Genomic DNA, 24,158 nt, shown 5'->3' on the forward strand with positions numbered 1-24,158 from the left:
AAAAAAAATCTTCTTACTGCACAAAGCATTACTTTATTTTTTTATTATTTTTCACTGCAAACTGTGTACTGCTTTTATATCTTCATACACAAATGGTCTAAGCACATTTGGCACCAATCACAACAGAAAGACATTTAACATCTGGTGCAATCTGCAAATACAGTGATTCTGGTGTTAACTCAGCCCAGCTCCTGACTGACTGCAAGTTTATTGAACATATTGTTCCCCAGCAGGAATTGAACTGTATCTGGTAAACAGGACACAGACGTGCCAACTGCCATGTTAATGTGGCTGTGCAAGACTTAGCACAAAATAAAATTACAAGATCTATCCTTGTAAATAGTAGTTTTATGGGGCCAAAATAGTGTTTTGAGTAAGCTTAGCTTACTTACCAGTTACAAATCACCAGTCACACTCACCCAGTTACAAATGAAAGCAACATGAATATTCATTGGACATTTCTAACATTAAAATACTCTCCAGAGAATGACACATTCAAAAATATCAATTTTAGAACTATTGTAATATTATCAATTTAATTCAGATTAACAGAGAGAAAAAAAAGATTACATATATCAATCAGAGTCTGTTCTCTATTGTATGTGCTTATGTTAAATGAAAGCAACTCATGATTCTAGAACCATGCATGTTTAAACCTGGCTACTAGCTTGTCAACTAACAACTTTTTTCAAGGCACCCTGGAAGGCTACAGTTATCCCTTACAGAAAATTAATTGAAACATTATGTCATCTCGAGGCATAGAAATTTAAGTGCTTAAAGCCCCATGAACTTTAATAAGAATGTATACCCTATTTGTTCCTTGCAAAAAGAGGTAACGCTTGTAACACTGCACACACTCTTCTCTCATGAAAAAGCAAAAACAAATTCTCTGATGGGAACATCAAAATTGTTTATTTTGTGTGTCTGACACTTGGAAAATCCTATGAAACTGAACTACTAGTAGTCTCCCCACTTCAACCCCTGGAGTGTAGCTGTAAACTTTCAAACACTAAATATAATGACACACAGAGAACAGAAAGCCTGCAATGACCTAAAAAAAGCTATATAAATGTTTATATGTAATCTATGTAGTAATGTGCCAGATGTTAAAGGGCAGCTTGTCAGGACTGGATAAAACTGCGTCAGTAATGAAAAACAGGTCAATGGTAAAGACGCAAGCCTTCTCTCACTAGGATCTTTCCTAATCTCAAAAGGCAAATTGAGTTTTAGGTCTATAATGCACTTCTAAAAATCTCATTTAAATTATCTATACCTATGCTGTCCTCTCGTATTCTCTGTAAAAGAGACAAAAGAGGACAAAAAGAGACATAAAACAAACTCTTAAGTGTGGCACAGACACCATTATTTGAAGAAATGCTTCCTTTGAACATTTTTGAACATTAGAAGTATCATTCTGTGAAAAAGGACATCAAAGCACACTACATCAGTAGACAAAAGAATTAAAAACAAGGTTTGGTAGCCTATGTCACTAAGAATGTTCTGGAAGTACATAGATTATATTCAACGTCTGAGACTGGATTTTCAATTTCTAATCACTGAAACTAAGAGAGCTCATGGCATATTCTGAAGGAAGTCTTTATTTCAAAAAACCTCACAATAAAACTCCAACACAGCAAAACAACAAAAAAATCAAAAACCCTAACCTGAATTCATCAGTTTCCAAAGCTGATCTACCAAAGCTTCATTACATAAAGGGGACTCCATATTCTTGGTGAAAGGTGGATTCTTAGTCAGCATATCCAAAATCTTATGCCTGAAAGAAGCAGAACAGTAATCTTTATTATCTTCCAAAAGAAAAACCCTAAGGATACAAAGTCTGTTAGTTTGCAATATTCTTACAAAATTCTTAAATGACAAGATTCAATCCAAATTTTTAACCAATGTTTTATGCCTTTAATTCTTTCTTCTGTCCACAATTACGCATAGACACAGATTTACCATCAGCAATATAACTTAGAGATAAAAAGTGAGGTGCAAAGCACTAGGATGTTTTTAGACGCAACTGTTAACAGTTGTAGGCTACATTATGCTCTTCTGTTTAGTAATGATCTTTTTTGAACACTGACATGGAAATTTACCAAGAAGCAGCAACACTGGCAAATAAACTCCTTACATACTGATACCAAAGAGTTTTTAAATAACTGCAAATGTTTGTGATGGACACAAAATGGCAGGCCCAAAAACACTGACTTGCACATTTTCCTGAAAACAGACACTGCCACCTCTTAAGTTGCATTGGTGTCTGAAGATCCTGCACTTACCATATTGCTTACAATATTTACACACTGAGCTGAAAGTAGATACATTTTTGTTTCTTCAAACTTGGCCTTGAAAACATTTCACGAATAATTCTTTGTTCCATTACTTGTTATTTTAACTATTTTTCTCTGTATAGCCAGCTTTCACCTTGCTGTCTTACACATTTGGAACAAGAAGACTCTTGCAGATACTTTTTTTTCTGCATTTTCTTTTGGAAGAGGCTAACATATAGCACTCAATTCAAATTAAATCTCCTTCTTAAACTGAAGCTAAACCTCTATTTATTTTCATTAACAAGAGTGACAGAAATGAAACAGAACAATCTTGCAGCTATGACATTTGTACGAAATCACCTATAGAGAGAGAGAGTAAAAGTAATATTATTCAACTTTATATTAGAAGTAATATTACTTAACTCAGTATTTTAATGGTGGTCATAAGAATAAAGTGTTGGGAAAAAACAATTATTATGAACCTTGGTGTTCACAGGTTTGTAATGAATGTGCTAAAATACCCAACCACTCATATGAAAACAAAGTTGAAACAAGCAATACTAGAAATTTCACCACATCTTCACATGATCCTTTCACCCCATCTACAGTCTAACAATTGCTTTACACCCCTTGCTGTCCAAATATTGTGTGTACTATGTCTCAGACTGTCTTTTCTAAACATCACAAAGTCTTTTCTGCCATATGCAACATCATATTTATACACTTTATTTATGTTCAGGAAATAATTTCTAACTTCAGACTTCTGCCACAAGGTAGAACATAAAAGACAAAAACAACATAATGCAGAATTAGAACAGAATATACTAATTTTTGAGATGCGAATTGTTGAAACATCAAAACATGTTTCAATTAACCTAAAATAACAAGAAGGAAAAACAGTTTTGTAAAGAAGCAGTTAAGGATCTGATCTATTCTAGTGATTCCAGGTGAAGAATTTACTTAGTAGCTTCAGCACTGGTAAAAAACCTGTCTCTTTATTAACTCACCTTATGTAGGGTACAGGATCACTCTGAACCATAGTAAGTAGCCACTGTAATTCTTCATAGCTCCTATCAACTGCAAAGCAAAATAAACCAAAATGCCTATTAGAAGGATTTTGATGAAGACAATCATGAGTTCCTGAATTAGCACATGAAGAGCCTGAGTGATTGCAACTAAAGAGGAATTCCACTAATTATAGAGCAAATTCAAAGTATAAGTGTTTTACTTTACATTGAAATAGAAACATTTACAAAACTCTTCCATGCCTCAATTGTTCAATAACAACCAATTTGACTATTTGCATGAGCACTGACTGGGGAAATCAGAGTAAAGGCTCATCTTGATATTGTGAGCTTCCTAAACTGAACAGTTTTCAAGAATCAGAAGCATAACATTTTCTGTAGAGAATATACAACTCTCATACACAGGAATCTGTGAAGGATTATCTTTAAATAGGATAGAAAGAGGAATACTACAGGGCTTATATAAAACTGCAGTCACAGCTCCCCTCAGTAGCCTTCATTAGTTTTTTAGATCATTATACTTTGCAACTAAAATGGATTTTGAAACCTATCAGCTCATGCTTCTAGAAAATTGCTGTTTGACACTGTTGGAAACGAAGTCAGCTTGTTAGATTGAAATGTAACTTACATTACAAAATTCCTTTGATTATCAGAGTAGTATTGCAAAATATGGGATATCATGACTCATTACACAAAACATGAAAGAATTTTTATGTGATCTTTTTGTCAGGTGCATAACTAAGATTTTTTATAGCAGTATTCTCCTTTCTTTAAAACAATGAAGAGGGTGTATTAATCATTACTGGATAGACAGGTCAAAAAACATTTCTGTTGCTTTCATTTTGTGGTCCTAGCAAAAGAGTCTTTCTTCCCCTAGCCAATAATACTTTCAGTTCTAAATACCTCAGTTCAACTTTTCTTCCTTATTTCTGTTAGTTTTCAGTCAACAATTTTAAAATATAACTTCTTTCATCCAACCAATTCTTATACCTATTATTCTGTTGTTATTTCAGTAGGGTAAGTTGCTTTTAACAGAAGAGTCATTTATTAATACTAGAAGAACCAGCACTTTAGTTCTATTACAAGTTTTAGAAATACTTTGGACAGCTAAAACATAAGACCCCTTTCTGGGCTAGGAGAAGGCAACTACATTAAAATATTGCTTAGAAGATGTCTGAAGAGTCATTTGCAAGCCACTTGTGAATCAGCACTGCTCTTCCTACAGTCCAACCAAAACAAAACTGGTTACACTGGTGAGGCTCCAGTAAACCCTGTTTGGAGGCAGAATGTATTAGCTCACACAGTGCGCTGTTCAGAGCACAGCTACACAGTTCTGCATGATGCCAGAGCAAATTTGTATCCATACACATCAGAACTACAATCTCAGATTTGCCTTAAAATCCAGAGAAATCTTTGAAAAACTATGCCTAGAACATACTTTTAAGGGAGTAGTGACTGCTTGTGCTCAGCTCAGTGCACAGCTGCTTTTTCTGGCTTGGAACAGAAGGCAGCTAGAACACGGCAAACAAAAGTTGTTTTGCATGTAACAAAAATAATATTGTATTACCACACAGCAAAGAATTACAACACTGCAAACATGAAGTCACAATCATTAGCAAATTGTAATTACTTTGACTAACAGAAGGTATTTTAAAATGCTTTTTTGCTAGAAAATGCGAAGTCTGAGAGATAAATCCTTTAGCTGGCAGTACTGGATAACGGAAGTGGGTAACACCATACTTTTGTAATCTTTTTTTTTTTTTTGTATTTTAAACTTATTTCTGCTAGAGATGAAGTAAGTCTTCCCTGCTATTTGCCTTATAGTGTAAACCAAGTCTTCAAGGCTTCCAAAGCTTTGCTACTAATGCATTTAACCAGCTCCTCAAATTTACACAGGAACTATGAAACAGTTTGGACAGCAATGACAAATTAAACATGACCTCAGGCAGAACCAATCTTATTACCCAGAAAAACCATACGCCAGCCTGGTTTGGAGACCTCGCAAGATCATCTGCTCCAACCTTCCGTGGGAAAGGGAGCCTAGATGAGATTATCTAGCACTCTGTCCAACTGCACCTTGAAAACCTCCAGTGATGGGGACTCCACCACATCCCTGGGGAGGCTGTGCCACTGACTGACTGTTCTTACTGTAAAAACATTTTTTCTTGTATCAAGATGAAACCTCTCTTGGTGCAACTTCTTAATCCTTCTCCTTTCCATGTGGAGGAGAGAGACACTCCATCCACTTTGCAGCTGCTCTCTAAGTACTGGGATATTGTGATGAAGTCTTCCTAAGCCTTCTCTTCTCCAGTGAGAAAGACCTAATGCTGTCAAGTCTTCCCTCACAGAGCAGGTTCTGCAGCCCCCTGATAATCTTCATGGTCCCTCTCTGGACCCCAGTCTGCCCACAACTTTCTTGAACTGTGAGGGCTGCAACTATACACACTGCTGGAAGTACAGACTGAGTACAAAGTAGAGTGGGATGATCATATCTCTGTCTCTGTTAGTACTGCCACTGCAGATGCAGCCCAGGATCTGATTTGCTGCAGCCACACACTGCTGACTCGAGGTCAGCTTGTTATCCACCAAGACCGCAGGTCCCTTTCAGTGATGCTGCTCCCCAAGCACAGATCCTGGCCTGTTCTGGGCTCTTTGGTTATGCTGTCCCAGGTGCAGGACCTTGCACTTGTTAAACTTCATCCAGTAGTCGCTCACCCGCTCTCCCAGCCTGCCCAGGTCTCTCTGTGAGATGTCTCTCCCTTCCGCTATGTCCACCTCACAACCAGCTTTGTCATCAACAAACTTGGTGAGGCTGCTTTCAGTGATGTTCTCCACATAATTTCTGAAGATGTTCCCTGAGGGACCCACTTGTGACAGACTGCCAGCCTGAGTAAAAACCACTGATCACCACGCTCTCAGTGTGGCCCATGACCTGAATTCTTACCCACTGCACTAACCACCCATCCTGTCTGTAGCTTGCCAGTTTGTCTAGGAGAAGGCTGTGGGAAAAGCAGCATGTGTAGATTTTCATACTTCTGATAGATATAAACACAAGTCATTGCTTTTGGAAACAAAAATCCCCTTGTGATTTTTTTTCAAATTATAAGCAGTGTTGTCTCAGTTCTCAATCGCAGCAGACCATCTCTGACACTGAAGTTTAACATTCATCAAATTTGATAATGGTTATTTATTTAGAATAGTTTGTGGTTATCTCTTTTAAGTATGCAACTGCCTTGTTCCATGCAAATAACTATTAATAGTCATATAGCTCTCACAAGTTAACTTTTAAAAGTCAGTAAACTCTGTTCACTTCAAGCCACTTTAGATAAACTGTCAAAGCCCTTGTATGCTGCCTCAAGCATTTTAAAAAGTTACCATGTCTGAAAAAAACCCTTGCTATTAATGGCAAAGAAAACAACTTATTCAGTTCCATGGAGAAATGATTTCTTTTCAAGTAACTTAAAAAAAGGTAGTGTTATTCCTACTCTAAAAGTTCCACCCAGAAAACACAGACTTTCCTTTTTATGGAAATTACAAAATCTGTCAGCTTCCTTTACAAGAACTGTTAAAAGCCAGCTTTGGCACAAGCAACAGGCTTTTGATAGCTGCTGGTTTGCATCCAGTGTGAACTGGAAACCAGGTAACTGGGAACAAGAATCAGATCTCTTGGCAACACATGGCCAATCATTTCTCCTTCTAAAGCCAGGTTTAGGGCTCTGCAAGACAAGCACTGCTAGCTTCTCTATGGGTAGTGGAAGAAGTCAGTTAGCAAACTGTGTTTCCAGATCATCCCCTCCACCAAAAACTCACCAGTCTTACAGCAGGAGCAGAAGCTCCTGTGTTCAGTGCTGGAAGCTTGTATTTGAGAAATGACAGTGATGACCAGCTAGACACTAGGCTGTGTGGTGAACTGTAGTGACTTTATAGCAGATAGGTATTTGCATCTGCTACCTCTGCATCCAAGAAAAAGCTGTTGGCAAGGGGCAAGGCAGTTAGGCGCAGTAGTATTCTGGTCTGTCATTTTCAGATTTCACAGTGAGCTCTGTCAAAAACTCTGTTCATCATCTCAACCACTGATTTCAAGTAATCTACTTTTTACCATTCAAGTTTTAGCTTCCTGTACAAGGTTTCAAGCAACTTACCCTACTATCTTGCTTATACAGGACCCCATTTGATCAACTGTTTTAAAGATGTACTTTATTACTTTATAGTATGCTTTCTTATCCAAGCCACTTATTAACTATAAATACCATCCATAAAAGGTCAAGAATTTAATGAGAAAACATTATTTCTATCAGTTTGTCTTTCCAAAGGGTGGGATGAATTAGTGACATTATTCTAAAGGAAAAGAGCTGACGAGTAAGCTTTCTATTCTCCAGCAAATCTTTCCATGAACATTCTATGAAGGGTGGAATAAAGCAATTAGCCCACCAATGAGAGATATGTATAGCACTAGCACAATTGTGAATTCTAGCTTTTACCACTCACAGGATTACCAAATGGTCTATGTGCAGTGGGTTATGGATACAGAGTGTCTGGTGGATTACAGGAGGGAGCCTGAGTGCTGCTCAGCACACAGGCTCCCTCACAGTTACCCACTGTTTGGAATGACAGCCTGGTTTCAGTCTGTGAGCGGATGCCTGAGTTCCACTGAATGCATTCACTCAAAGAATCTAACTACCTTAAAACCTCCCACTGCTCATCTAGTTTGAGAAGTCTTTGGATAGAATAACAGGAGTAATGTCAAAGTAATACAGCCCTTAAAAAAGGGAGAAAACAATTATTCATGTAACAAGCAAAGGAAACTCTCCTTTACCCTGAAAACAAAACAAACCCATGAAATCTGAGACAGAATAATTAGAAATCTACGTCCACCAGTCTGCTACAGAGGAAGAACTGAAGGATTTGGCCACTCTGAAAGGTATAAACCTTCAAACACAAAAGTATTACAAATCTGCTGAACAAAAAAAGACTAACCCAAATAAATGAACGGGGCAATATAATACTAAATTAACTTTATGGAATGCAAATCACTGAAGCTGTAATTTCTAACTGCATTAGAAATCTGTCAGGATTGAGTTTCAACTACAATGCATTTAAGAAACTGTCCCGTTTGATTTTTTTTTTCATGGACCGGCAATAGTCGACTTGGATAAAGGCAATATTAAAAGAATGTAAACATCTCACAAACATAAGCTATGCATAAGGAATGGCAAAACATAATCAGCAAAAATATCTCTACAATAATCTGTTTCCAATATTTATAACCATAATATGCATGCAAAAAGCACAATAAAGATATTAGGAAAAAGGTAAAGCAAAATCAAGGACTTTGACTAGAAATTATGGCTGAAATCAACTAAATCAAAGTCACTGAAGTGTTCAAGAGAAATTACCAAATCCCCTTACTGCCACTTATTATTTCAAAACTTTGGTATCTGATTCAATTTGCAAAGCACTGAGAAACAATGTTCAGCACATCTTCATCACACTTATACTTGCTGGGACAAAGCAATAATAGAAATCTCAGTTTCTTATTAATACAGCTGTCATCATACAAGCTCTTCTGGTGGACACAATTTCAACCTAATATTAATGAGGTAAGCCCTACATTTGTATGAGAATTGTTAAAAAATGTCAAAATACTTGGAAAAAAAGTACCTTTTGTGTAGTCAACGACAGCCTCCAATGCTGCTATTCGTACATCTATGAAGTGCCCGTATTCTGCGTACGACTTGAAGAGAGCAGGATCACTTGGGACATGACCATTCTTCTGAAGCACTCGAATAGCTTTTAAACAGCTAGACATGGTAGAAAGAGAAAATTTACATCAGGGTTATGAAATACCAGCCAAGAAAAACAAAACTACCTTTCCCCAAATTGAATACTGAAGATTTTCTGAATTATGTTATCCATATTAACATGATTTCCATGTTACAATTATTTTCACAGCATTAACATACAGCTCTTATTACCTCTGAATCAGGCAGAAACACAAATTAAATTCTCCACCCTGTCAAATCCATTGCTTGGTTTCAGTAAAGCCATAAAAATTTAGAGAAAACACAGCTCAGATGATGTGTGTGCTCTAGTTACTGTTACAAGGCAAAACTTTCATAAATGCTCTTCCTAAAGAGGCATGGCACGATCAACCTGGTATTAAAAGTCTACACTGACAGAAATTAATGCTGAAAAATAAAGCAATCAAGACAAACTTGCATTTATCAGCTTTTGAAACTTGAAAGGAATTTGACATTTAAGATTAAGACAAACAAGCTAAAATCTCAAAAGCTAACTACAGAAAGGTACATAAAACCCAAGAAAAGTAGTGTCATTAAACCCTACCTGACTGTAATAGTATGTCTGTAACTGGGAAGAAGCTTCTCCATATTCAGAAAACGGGTAATTTCCTCAAGAATAAGTCGTACATCAGGATTTAAGTTATCCAATGTTCGAACTTCATTGTTCACACTGACTGCGGGAGTTACAGAGTTGGCTAGGGCATCAATCAGCTCAGCACGATAGTAGTTGTCTGAAAACTAAATAAAACCAACATTTAACACAAGAAAATATAATGATATATATTCTTTCAAAGCTAAGAAATGCTTAAACTCTGTCACAGAACAGATCTTAAAGCCGAGACAGTGGGAGACACTGCATGAGAAAGCAAACCAGGAAAAAATTAGTTCTGAAAATCATACCATTAATCCAGCCAGCAACTTCATGAGCTTCTGAAGTGAACTAATGAGCTCACTGCTGCTTAGTGAAGAAAATCTCGCTTCTTCATCCACCCCTCTTACCTGGGCTCATAGTTTCACCCCTTCCGTTATGCTCGCCTTTGCATCTGTTAGTTGTGTTAGTAAGCAGCAAAAAGTATAAAAATAAAATTTACAAAAGCAGAAAGAAGTACTGGATTTGAGTGTTAGTTACTTTAACCTAAACAAGCCCCACATCTGTCAGATCCAGCAGAAGATGTCAAACGTGCAGAAGGGACGTGGAAAAGTGAGGCTGGATCTCTCCCTCAGTGGTAAGAAGATGTCAGCACACCTCACCCCTTTCTGTGACTACTGATTCATGTGTCCAACTCTCTACCTCTCCACCCTCCATCATCCTTATTTCAGTAATAAGCAACAAGTGTTGTTACAGTATGTGTTCTACACACAAGAAAAAATTAGGCTTAACACACATCAGACTGGTTCCACTTAACTTTGGATACTTAATTGGGAAGATTATGATGGGCTCTGAGCTAGAATTCTCTATCATCTCAGGATCTCAAAGGTCATCTAATCCTCCTTCAGAAGCGGTCTGTGTGGGAAGGAACTTGAGGTGACATTTCCAACCCAGATGTTTCAGTTTAGTGATGGAACAATATTAACCTGTGGTTCAGCTGCTATTTAACTAGATGAAGACAATCCAGTTCTGTGAACTAGAACTGATATTCAAAACACAGAAACACAGAGTCCTGTATATTGTTAAAAAAAGATTATTTCCTTTCTTTGCTCTTCCAAATATTCTTTTCAAGGTCAAAAAACCATCATAAAAACCAGTGCTTAACTTTGCATGCTACATTCTCTCCAAACACTTGGGTATTTTTAATGAAAAAGAGTAAAGCAAGGAAAGTATGTGTGCCACAGGCAGGTCCTTAGTAAGTCAAACAAGCACACAGAGCTTGAAATATCCAAGAAGTGCCACCATAGAATGTCAGTTAGAGAACATTCTCTAACATTTACCATTTAGTTTAGCACATCACCTTTGCATCAACTCTGAGCCAAGTATTTACAGTAGTGGTATCAAACGTCATGCAGGTATTAACTAAAACTTTTTTCAACAAAAAAAGAAGTAAGAGATTAAAATAAACACTGTCTTTACCTTATTCTTCCTGTTATCGTTATACTTGATCAAATCCAAAATAAACATTAAAACCTCCTTAGGACAAAGGTTGTGAACATCTCTCAGAAGGGCCATGGCAACAGGCATAGTCTGTGTAATAAAATTAATACTAACATCACTCTTTACATTAGGGAAATGACAGTTATACCCTGGAAAGAGGTACATCCTGAAAATCAGCAATTAACAAATTTACAATAGCAAGTGTCTGAAAAGTTGTATTTACATACTTTTTGAAAGTATAATTTTCAGATCAGATAAACTATGTAGTTATTGTTCAGTAATTAGTGACAGTACAGCTATTTGGAAAAAAAAAGAAAAAGTATATCCAAAACCAGACTCCCAAGTCAAGACACTATTAAAAAAGTATCAACTGAAAACCAGTGATACACAGAAAATGATGATGGAATTTATTTTGAGACAGACACTGAATTTGAGTGTTTCATGTGGACACAATGTCTAAGCTTCCACTTTGACTGAGACATATAGACCCAACAGGGTGAATGAAGCCTGAAGAATTACTAGCCAGACAGGTGCTACTCTGACTAGGTATTTATTTTAGAATGAGCTAAGCAGATGTCTAGGCTCCACTTGACATATATTTAGGAATCTTACTCTAGATATTCAAACTTGGCACACAGGATTAAAAAGGGAGAAAAATTGAAGATTTAGTGGTAAAGAATGAACAATGACAAAAAAAGCAGAAAAATACAAAAAGAAGGTCCAAGAATGACAAGAAGGATGAAACAGTTTTGGACAGAGTAAAAAACCAAAATTTGAGTCTTTTATAATATCAGTAACATGAAATCTATGAAATAAGAACTCAATCACCCAGTAAAGTGAATCTTGAGAGAAAAACATTGTAATTAGTTTTGTTATCCAATGAACAACCAAAAATCATAGATTACAGTAAAAAAACCTGTGCTAACACCAAAATAAGCAGCAGTGATATGTGATTTGATAACAGAAAGAAGAGGGCAAGAAGGATTATCCAATGTCTTGAACTAAAAAGCCCACCAATTTAAGAGTTTTAAGATTTTACTTGCAGCATGGTATAATTGCTATTAAAGAATAAAGGCAGTTGCTGAATTCACTTAAAAGTGTTACAGTGTTATTTAAGAACGAGCTCAGAAATAATTACAAATAATTATTATATAATAACATAAAATTCTCCATTCTCCTGAAGAAACTGCTAATTTAACTTCAGCTACTCAGAAGAAATTACTAAATATTTGTTAATTGATTTTTTACTAAGGAGGAACAACTGAAGCCATATGAGAAAGAATTAGTTACTTTGACTTTTATTACAGAATAATTGAGGCTTGGGCTATCCATGTTCCTGTAATTGTCAACTGTGGGAACATTTTAGTATTTCGACAATTCTTTTAAAACATTCATTGAGAAAAATAAATTTTACCTTTTGAAGAAAGTAGCTTTGAAAGTTCATGAAGTTGTTGGTCTTCACAATGTTTGGACAAGTCTTACAACAAAACATTCGGGTAAAGAGTGACTTCATGGCTGGTGGTCCCGTCCACGTACTTACCATGGAATTTGCAATCTGAGTAAGTAGAGGGGAAGGGAAACTGTATTAACATGACCACTGCAAGTTTAGTTTGGCTGTAAAAAAGTACACATTTCCCATAATAAAAAAGGATAATTGCCAAGAACATTCTCTCCTTTAAACAGATAGTTACTTTCATGAGTGTACTATCTTATATTAGCTAAGTATTCACTGACATTCCCAATATATCTTCTCTACATTAAAGGTAAGTTTTATGAAAATGGTTCCATTTGGAAGACATCTGCAACTAACTATCCTTCCATGATAAACTTCTGTTTTTAATTATTTTCTTTTCTATGTATTTTAGATGAAAATTCTGTGTTTACTATGCCAAGTTCTCTGACTTTACAGAAGCCAGTGATGGAAGGGGATTTTGCAATACCAACTTCCCAAATTTACCCTGCCAGTAACCTCAACCTAGACTTTAAAATAGGTCTCAGCCACCCTATGAATTAAAGACCACCTCTAAAATTAAGACAAGGCAGCTCCTTCTAACTTTAATTGTAATGCACTAAAAGACTGTGCACTGAGAACTATTTATTATTATAGTCTGCTTTGGTGTAAGGTAGTTAAGGTTACACAAAGACAAAACTGCTTTTTATGCCTTTCCAGCACCCTGGGTTTCATACATTTGCTGTATGGAGCACTGAAAGTCTGCAGACAAGGACACCTGTGTCTGCTGATGGTTAATCTGCCTGATGTGTGTGCACACAAACAAATGGCACCAATGCACCCTACGATGTAGCAGGAATTTCCATTGCTACAGACCCACCACAAACTAAGGAAAAAATCTGTTTTCACAAAGAAAAAACTGAATTTGATGACTTCCTTCCAAATTATTTAGCTTGTTTCAAAGGTTATTGCATATGCATTAAGTGAAGGAAAAGCAAGAGGCTATCTGAACATGCACAGCAATCCATTTCACCATTGCTTTTGTGGAAGATGGGTGCTCTGTTACTAAAAACCCATCTTCCCACTAATCCAGGCTTCAGAGGAAAGTCAGAGAGGGAAAATACTGCAGACAGGCTCAATCTTCCCTTTGCAATAACGGAAGTGTTTGAACTAAAGATGCAGGTACAGCTTTTTCTGAAAGCTACAATAATTCTTCCTGCAGATTAAGATTAATCCCGAAGACTGCTTAGAAACCATGATAAAGAACTTAAAACTGCAAATATGAAATTTATGTAGCAGTGTCCAATACAACTCAATCCCCAAAATACCAAAGTTTACTATGTTTACAAAATACTCACTATTCCATTAATATCAGGGTGTACATTTTTAAACATTAACTTCTTATTTTAAGCATTTCATTTCACAAAGTCCGTAGATGAACAACTATTTTCGAGTAAAATCAACAGTAGTTAAATCATCATCATTTCAGTATTTTTTTTGTCTTATAATGTGTTCCTACTCATTTGAATTTCTCTTTACTGACAGAATCTGATTTTTCTACTTATTCTACTGAGACATTACACACTTTGAACTAAATGAATCTGTGCATTCCCCACACAGTAACACAAGTGGCGTTTCTTGCATTATTTTTAGTTAAAAAGGCAGAAGGCACACTCCATTTCTGCATTCTCCATTCAATTTAGCACAGCATGAAAAAGCAGACTAAGGTGTAACTCTCATGCACATCTATGAAACTCCTCAATGTTTGGGAGGGAGAAGTTTGTGGTGGTAGTGTTCCTATCGTAAAGTTTATAGCACATCACCCACACTGCAATGGATCTGAACTGGGAAATCAGCTTGTGTACTCTCAGGAATTAAGATTGTGACATTATTTGCTGCTTTCTCTGTATTTTTGTCCTGAAGGACTCAGCACAGTGTGTGTGCATGTATCTTCACACATATCTCTTAATTTATCAATGAGGATTTAATATGTCACCTGGATACTTCATGGCTGAGAGACTGAAGTCTTTTTTACAATGAAATATACCAAGAAAGTGTAGTAAATTCGATAACTGCATTGTCACGTATAATTTCTCTGTCTCACATGAGTACACCAAGAACATTTGACAACAGTAACTGCAACCCAGCTAGAAACTGCAAACCAACAAAAAAGTACCCTCCTTCCGAATAACCACGAGGGACTTGGCTTTTTTCAATAAAGAATACAGATCCTGAATATTTACAAGCTGAGAAAATTAAACTCAATGACAATAGGAAGTTACTCTCATTAATGTCCTGAAGTTGGAATAAGTAATAGAATGCATTACACTTTCCTCCCAGATAACTAACATAAACATATCTACAACTCTGTTCTGCCATGCTACTTCACCTTCATTTAATGTCACAGCCAAAATTTTTGCTTGCCTTATTATCTTCTTTTCTGTAAGTCAACCACCTTATCCATAGACCCAAGATTTTCCATACAATTACAACTGAACAAAACCAGCAATGATTATCTGCAGCCCAACTGCCTAAGAAGTTAAAGACAGAAAAAAACTATTGCATTTAAATATTGCAACAACTGCTCTTTTAATATTTACCTGTGCAATATACACTATTAGATATTCCGAGTGAATTCATCATGAAAAGTGCATATTCTAAGTCAGATACTGGCAGCACCAATACTAGCACATACACTGGCAGTTTTACATCAGTGGTTCATAATATTAAAATAGTTTGTCAAAAACATTTGGATTTTGATTTTCAAAATATGGCCAAACATTTTATTTCTGTATGGGAATGAAATTATTCCCAACAGGTACACAGCAGAAAGCAAGCTCTATGACAATAATCTGAACTCTACAAATTGGCAATCAATGTCTTCATGTCCATAAAAGTATGTCACCAACATGTCATTTTTAGAAATTCTTGTTTTTCTGTTATTGTAAAATTAGGGTTTTACTCATTTTTATTCTTAATGCTAATTGTATGTCTAAGAAAAAAAAAGATCTTCCTTTTTCAAGGCAATTATTTGGCTTCTTAATATTTAATTGTGGCCCAACTTGATGTTTATTTTGTGACCTTATTCAATCTGAAACGACATAAAGCAGCAATCTGAATTCCAATTAGAAAAAGATGAATTTCAGCACTTCAGAGTTCTCAACAGACTGGCCAAGGAACTTCCCAGTAAAATAACAAAAAATATACTTTGGTTCTGAAAAAAGTTAAACAAAAGTCTTTTATTTCTGCCACTTAATGAAATCTGGAAAAATCCCTTGTGGTTTTCATGTCTGACATCTCAATTTTGACCATTATGAAAGCTTTCTGCAGTCTCCACTTACAAACTAAAATAATACAACTTTCCTTTCAAATCAGTCATGTTAAAAATACTTGGCAACTAAATTTAAGAAGTTAAATATCAAGCCAATTTAGGAACTGTGATGAGTTCTGACCCATTTTCAGCCATTTACAAAGTCTAGTGGATTTCCTCCCTTACTCCCATCCACACAACCTCACCTTTGCAAGGCAGAAGCAGGCCAGCATTCTCACCCGGTAGAAACACTGTTCCTGCTCCAGGATATCAGTCAGTGCAAGCCGTGATGCTGGAGTAGGGAACTTTTCCAATGCCAGAATGGCTTCTTCTTGTGCCACCACATCTCTCTCATATCGCAGCTGATACTGCCACATGAAATCAGACTGTTCAAATTCCACCTTCCTCAGTACTGACATATCGGGATCTATCCTTATCCAGAGCAAGGGGGAATCAGCACTAAGACAGACATGAAAAACATTAATAGCTTATAAAATTTCAAGACTACAGAAATTCTAAAGATCTCCTAACTTGTTATGAGTTATTTGTAAAGTATTTAAATTCAAAGAACTATAACAGAATATAGGTTAGAGGGAACTTTTGAAAGTCTCTGGTCCAATCTCCTGCTTCCAGGATGGCAATTCTATAGCCTCCCAGGGCAATCTGTCCAAACCTCTAATACATCAAAGTGAATACTGTTTTAGTATTTTAAACCTACAGATCTCTGTTTATGGTAAACTACTGTATAATCTCAGTGTATTTAATTCTACTTCCTCAGTTGCAACAATTTTCCTAACTGATAAGCACTTTATCACCTTCTAAAGGTTAGGACTACAAAAAAAAATCCAAGAAAGAAAATCTGGTGGTAAATACACTTTTTTTTAATCAATAAGATGTGAAACTCCTTTACAACCACTCACATGCTATGATGAAAGCTGACAAGGGTAACGATGTAAATGATGATAAAAGTGAAAGCATTAACCAACAGGATTAAAATTATCCTACAGACAGAATAACCCAGTTGTATTCCACCCAAACAAGCATTTTACGCTTTAGTAAAAAAAAAAGTAATACACTTTAGTATTCACACAGCACCATGACTGCAGAAATAATTTATGGAAGCAAGAAGCACGAATTACGCAATATATTCTCTTAGTCATTTTTCCACATAAAAATCACAACCCCAAAATACCGACATGGCATTAGGAGAGTCTGGAATGATGAAAAGGGCATAATTATAAATATGATGTGTATTTCTGAATACATTTGTAGAAGAACTAGAATTACCATCAAGATAGTAGCTAGAGAAGAAAAGACAGTGAAAGTGTGTATACACAAGACTTAGAAAATAGGATAGAATGTGTATTATCATACATGCTTGCAGCAGAGGAGTCCAAACCAGACAACAGAATGACCATGCCACAGATTAGGTTATCAGATAAAGTGCAAGTGTCTTGCATAAAATTCTATACCAGTTCAAAGGTCATTCTAAGATCCCTGAAGTCTCATCTCAGGATAATACAGTAGGCACCTGAGCATAATTGATCAAAAATACTCAAATATTTAGGGTAATTATCCTTTAATACAATTAAAATGATTCCTATTTCCAATGTCATATGAAAATGACAGCAATAACTTGCTCAATGTAAGCACGTCATAAAATTTTTTCTCATCATATATTAGATGAGGTTAAATTTTGAGAATCTGCAACATTTTTAAGGTGACAAGCAATCTATCCTTCAAAGAGCCACCAGTGGCTTTCAAGAGCAGATTATTTACTTCCCTCATCCAGAAAACAAGATACCAACACCTTCACTATTTCTGAGGGCACTACTGGTTCCAAGTCAAGGATGGTAAGGCAGGTATTTACACTGAGCAACAATTTGCTTCCAAAGATCTTAACAGTTCCAACTGAAATTAATGACAGTGTAGATTTCAGTGTGAAGCACTTCATCATTATTTTTAATCTAGAAGAATTCTTTTGTAATTACAGATTTCAGGAACTTGTCTGTATTAGTGGCAGTTAAATGGTCTTCATCCAACAAAAATGGCTCTTAGTTTCAAACAAATTCTTGTTTACATTTTACCTATAAAGTCAGCTGAAAGGTATCATTGGAAATGTATTAGAGTCAAGTAATTTATTGCATCACCCTACCATGCCCAAGTTTTTTATAAAATCTGATTATATTGGTCAACCCATACTTTTTACACTTTGCCAGCATTTCCCCGGCTGCAGCAAAAAAGTCTCAAAGAAGACAAAGAAATGTGGGATAGTTTTGGAAGTGGTCACTCATATAATGAAGTACAACATTATTATCCAATCCTTCAAAATAGCATGCTTTAGACAAGGGGAACATGGCTCAGACTCACACTGGGAAACTCCAACAAGCTAACTTACTCCATAGCAGAAAGGTCCATGTCCACCTCTTCTCCATTCATCAGTGGAATCTTTTTCTTCTTATTTCTATTAATAAAGAGAAAATAGAAAGAAAAAAAAAGTATACTTAGCAGACTGGCAAATATATGTTTATAAATGGAGTTAAGGACTGCAAAAAGTACTCTGTGTATTTAATCACATAAAAACATAATGCTCTCTCCAGCAAAAAATACTTACAAATTTGAGCTATGCATCCATTTCTATAATTTTTACTTCCACCATTTTTACAATTACACATAAACATAGAACTTTGAGAAGCAGAATTCAAAGTAATTATTAAAATGCATTAGAAAATGGAGAGAATCTATTTGGGAAGTATGTCACTTTTCTTGTTCCCTTGATTTACCAAATAGTCCTGGCAACCTCTTCACTTGAGGCACTCCTCTGGCCTACATTTGTCTTCCCTCTAATTTGTGGCTCCCATTCAATGGCATTTTGAATAATTTGATTAATTAGAGTCTTCATGCAACTAATTCTACATAAATTAGGTCTTTATAAAAGTTTTACAAAATGACTTATAATTAAGAACTGTGTAAAGTCTCCTGCTGTCCCTAACAGTAAGAAATTTTCCACTTACATCACAAGTAAGTTTTATTTAGTAAGAATAAGAAAGAAAAAGAATATGTTTATCACCAAATGCCCTGTATGTTTTCATACAGCCATACTAAAAATACCTGCAGTTAGTATTGTAGTTCTTACCTTCTGCTTTTAGAATGGCAAGGAATATCATGTTTAAGACTGTTTTCTTCAATCTGCAATGTATGGTTGAATGAGCCATCAAGTTCTTGCACTGTCACTTTAAGAGGACCCTTGAAGTTCATAAGATTTTGTTATTAACATTAAACCTATGCTTATTAATGTACACATCATACTTGTATGTGTAGGTAAAATATAGAAAATGGACCTTACCACGTATTTCTGAGTCCCAGGAGAGGTGTAATCTTGTTTTATTTCCAACTCCAATACATTCCGTTTTCTATTAAACGCAAAGCTACCATAAAATTTTACCACTCCACTCTGATCCCTAATAAGCAGTATAGGAATTCTAGTCCTCAATGCAATAGTTATAAAAAACCATAATTCTCAATTCTTAACACTTGCTTTATGCTTCTTTATTCCTAGAATTACCCATTCCAAGAAAATCTGGAAATGAAAACACCCATGTTCATTCACGAAATTCTAGGGGTTTAGGTTCTTTTAATCTTTTTTTCTTCAAATAGTTCTTTAATGTCCAGTCATGTTTCTTATGGAGAAAAACTGAAGTGCAATAAAAACCACCTAGTATGAAGAAATTCATTATGAAAAATTATTCTGGACTCCACCACATCTAATGTCCTTGGCATGCTCTCAGAGAAAGTAATTGAGTAAGACTTCAGTATATGGTTTGTTTTACTATGTATTTTAGTTAAATAAAACTAAGGGGAAAATGTAGACATTAGTTTGTTTTCTACCCACACTACATTTAACTCCATTATTTTATTGCAGTTTTTCAAACTGGGCCATGTGAGCATTCACATGTGTGTGTGTATGAGTTCACATATACATGAGAGTGTACAATATGAATGATAAAAAGTAACAATCTCACTCTACATTTTTGCCCAGGCAACGATTCCTTCAAGACAACTTTTCCTGTGAATAATTTAATCATTCATTTCTGTATGACAGCCATTACTACACCTTACTTATAGTAAACAAAAATACTAAAATGAAGCATTTTAGTGTAATGCACACTCTCACAAGTCTCTGACAAGCAAGGAAGGAAAATCTGTTCTTTCATGTACCAACATTTAAGGGAGGAGCTTCCATATTCAAAGACACTTCTTATCATACAGGGGTTATTAACTTTTCTCCCAAAATTTGGCCATTTGGCTAAATACCTCACACTGGTTCTGTTTGTGGAGGCTGCCTTCATGAAGCTCTGTGATATCAGGTAAGAGTTTAAGACATTTTTAGTGGTTTATTCAGCACAAGGTTTAAACTCAGCATCAACACAGCCCTTGCTAACGGCAGAAGATAGCACTATTAACAGCAGTAAGATCTCCTCCCAAACAACATAGAGACCTGCTACGATCTCACAAGGTGGAAAATCAACTGCCACAGGAATAGCAGGGTTTGAAGCATGGCAGGCAGGTTGCAATCACAGGATTAGATGCAAGTTACAGTTAACAGGATCAGCCTTGGGGCCAAAGTACAGAGAAGGTGAAAAAATCCCCAAATGTATGAATTACAATTCTTTCTTCCTTACAGAACAGATGTAGTTAAGATTCCCCCAGCTCTGATAGTAACACTGACATTTAGATGTAGCTGCAGTGTGAAAATATGTACATAATACAGCTCCTATTTTTCTCAAATGCTTGGCACAGTGAAGTATGGAAATTAGAATAATGTGTATGTATACTTTATGACTACTTCTGATGCAAATAAAATACTAACCTCTCAAATTACTCTATAAATACTAATTATACAGTGCTTTTTAGTTAAGATATTCAGATGCATGAACATTGTTAAGTCAGCTCAAATACCTACTTTTGTTTAAGGTATGTTCTTGCTGCAGTCACGTACAATTCTAGCCTGGAGTCACATTAAATAAAACTAACAATTAAACCTCTTAAATGGAGCAACTTCAAATTTCCCCTCATATCAATACAAAATAAGAAACCCTATTTCTTGACTAATATCACTAAAATCTGTCTGTTGAAGAATCAACAGACAGAGGTTTATTTTACTTGCAATTGTACTACTAACACAAGCTACCAAGATATTAAAGTATATTGTAAACTAATAGTCTGTGCTTTAGGTTACTTATTTCATGGTGATTTACTGGAAATCACATATTAAAATGCACTAGACTATAGCATTTTCCATGTCCAACTTCAGCATATTTCTATGGGCAGTGTCCTCTGGAATCCTTTTAGTATAATTTGGCCTTAAATTCCAGCAGAGTTCCTGTGCTTCTTTCAAAGGAAACCTTAAAATAATGAAATCCCTTCTAGTACAGAACACGCAAAAAAGCCAGCATAGTTCAAAGGACTATGAAAAGATTGTGAACCTGTGGTTCACATATACATCTAATGCACAGAATAATGTACTTCACTGTTTTATGCAAATGTGTTTCATACTCCTCTTCACGTTCCTTTGATAGTGCCAATTAAAAACCAAAATTCATTCTCCATATTAACAATCCAGACCAAGAATAAAAAGGATACACCCACTGCTTTATTAAAGGTTGGATGTCTTTGCCTGAGACATTTGAGATAGATTTCAAAAACCCAGATGTGGAAACCAACATCTGACTCCACATGTGTGACTGGAACTTCTGAGATGAAGCAGTACTGGCCAGACTCAACAACTTGTTGAAAACCTAAAATGATAAAATGTTATTACTTTCCTTAAATACTTATATATACAATAAGCTTTTCTGTTTAGTTTCAGTTGAATTGCAACTAAAGGTCAATACACTCACTTTCTGATAAGTGGCTTTAAAAAAAGGTTTTCAAAATAAAGACATTACAGGGAAATTACTTGCTTGACCACACCAGAAATTGTGATTTTCAGTCCAAATGTATCTTCCTGGAAGTTACACATACATACAAATACACAAAATCAATTAGAAGATGATCAACTTTCAAAAATTATCTACAGTAAAAGAAATCACTGACTATATCTCCTTTTTCAGAAATGAAACATTCATTAGATTCTCTGCTGTATTTTCAACCTGACAACTACCTATAACAGCTCTAGCACAGTAACACACGTTTTTCTTAAAAATAACCCCAAATCGAGGAAAAAACCCCCAACTCCCCCAAAAACGTGAAGTTGATACGAAAATATTACTCAGTTTCTAACTGCTTATTTGTAGCATCATAGTCTTCCTAAGGTAAGTCACAAAAGATATTTAGTAAAGAAGAAAAACTACAGTTCTGCAGAAGTTCAGTATTTCAGAATAAAATTACGATCTTCTATTCAAATGCTTCCTTTAATATAAGCATCTATGTTTCACCTAGCACTGAAAATTTTATATAATGGAGAGAGCTGAGGCTGGACTCTCATTATTGTCATAATTTATAATTTCATTAGATTAGCTCACAGCAACACCAGTTAGGGACAGTAAAACAGGCTCTCAGTGTTAACAACTGATCAAAATAACTCAAACCAATGAAACACCCTAAGATTAAAGAGAATATGCAGAATATAAAAAGCTTTGTAAATTATGCTTAAGAAAAACAGCTAACTTCATCCTAATTCAGAAGACCTAACATTTGTTCAATCCTGCTAAAACTGATGGAATCCTATGATGACCTGTTCTGTTTTTCTCTGAACTCCATTTAAAGAACAGAAATGCAATTGAAGACAAAAGAGTTTTCTATATTCCACATGATCATTTAAATACCTACCTGTAACATGAACTCCATGCTAATTCTGTTCTCAATCAGTCTCATAACAAGATGTGCTTTACACTGGAACATAGTGTAATATTCCCAGGACAGTGTATGAGGGTGTTTGATAGAAAAATGTAAATGTGATGCAGGGCTGAAAAAAAAAAAAATAAAAAAAAGCTCTCTATTTTTCCTTTATTGAATGAAACTTAAAATGTAACCCAGCAACCAAGCTTAGAGCTGCACCAACTTAAAACTTCTTGTATTGCTTTTTGTTACAAATTATGGCATGCTTAAAATGACCACTCACTTGTCCAGAGAGGTGACAAAGGTGTACGTACCTGGCATCCAGCAAGTACTGTACAGAGATCAGTGGCACTGATAGGCACTTGACAGGCAATCACTGAAGTTCTCCTTATCACAATTCTCCTGTTATTTTAGATACTTCTCTGTTCTGAGGTAGGGAGGGGCTAGCAACCATGGAAGAATTGAAATTCAAGGAGGAAACTGAGGTTGTGGCTCAGACATTATATAATAATTTGGTCTCAGTATAAAAAGTATTTATCCAGCTTCAAATTATACAGTTGATTGACTTCTTGTAAAGTTCTTTTCTTGCAAATTACAACTGAGCCAGGACCCACATTCTTGGCCTTCTTCAATTTACTAAGTGTTGATTGATTTTGGTACTGGTTACACTACTTAACAGCAAAACAACTCCTTGTGAGGCTGTGTCATAACTGGATCAATTTATGCAAGAAAATAAAAACCCAGCAAAAGCTTGTCACTGAAACCCAGATCCACTTAGTGATCTGACATTTAGCAATATTTTTCTACCTCCAGTGGTTAGTACTACTCAGTGGGAGAATTACAGGAGAGGGAAGAGGAATCATTCTAAACTAGACATACTGAAGCTACAGATATCAGGCAAATAAAAACCCTGCCACTTCACACTGGTAACTAATAGTACTTCACAGATGACTGACCTAATACTTTTTTACCCACAATATACTAAGAAATCTCAGTCTAAGACTACAAGGTGGTATCTGAGAGCAGAAAGAAAAAGGAGCAAAGAAACAGAAAGCTGATGATACCGTAAAAAAGCCTGAAAATTACTAACCACTCCAGAAATAGCTCACGTCAAAATTCTGGCTTCATGTTCTCTCTTATCCTCTTACTAAAAAGCAGTTTCATAACAGCATTAAAAACATTCATTATACTTAATTTCCTTTGAAATTCACATTGAAAGAAAAATAAAACAACAGGTATTACAATATACTCAAGATGTACTTTATGAGACTGGTAATACATGCCTTGGGCAGCTTGAGATCTTGGCCTTGTGCTACACAACACACCCAAGGCATATATTAATGGCCCCATAAAAACATACCCTGCAATAA

General features: G+C 35.7%; 1 protein-coding gene across 1 annotated transcript in view; it reads right to left on the reverse strand.

Moving 5' to 3' along the window:
- The window catches only part of TAF2 (TATA-box binding protein associated factor 2), a 38,489-nt gene extending 15,577 nt beyond the window's left edge, over positions 1-22,912 (reverse strand). The window contains exons 1-12 of the mRNA XM_082293979.1: positions 22,780-22,912; positions 21,592-21,746; positions 19,295-19,409; positions 19,085-19,194; positions 18,347-18,412; positions 16,155-16,407; positions 12,603-12,743; positions 11,168-11,278; positions 9,644-9,837; positions 8,960-9,099; positions 3,281-3,350; positions 1,665-1,774 (exon numbers count right to left, since the gene is read on the reverse strand). Coding sequence (XP_082150105.1) covers positions 1,665-1,774; positions 3,281-3,350; positions 8,960-9,099; positions 9,644-9,837; positions 11,168-11,278; positions 12,603-12,743; positions 16,155-16,407; positions 18,347-18,412; positions 19,085-19,194; positions 19,295-19,409; positions 21,592-21,746; positions 22,780-22,851 — 1,537 coding nt within the window. The 5' untranslated portion in view covers positions 22,852-22,912. The remainder of the gene's footprint in view (positions 1-1,664; positions 1,775-3,280; positions 3,351-8,959; positions 9,100-9,643; positions 9,838-11,167; positions 11,279-12,602; positions 12,744-16,154; positions 16,408-18,346; positions 18,413-19,084; positions 19,195-19,294; positions 19,410-21,591; positions 21,747-22,779) is intronic.
- Positions 22,913-24,158: the final 1,246 nt, after the last annotated feature.

Source organism: Coloeus monedula (genome assembly GCF_965178545.1).
Source record: "Coloeus monedula genome assembly, chromosome: 1".
Lineage (NCBI taxonomy): Eukaryota > Metazoa > Chordata > Aves > Passeriformes > Corvidae > Coloeus > Coloeus monedula.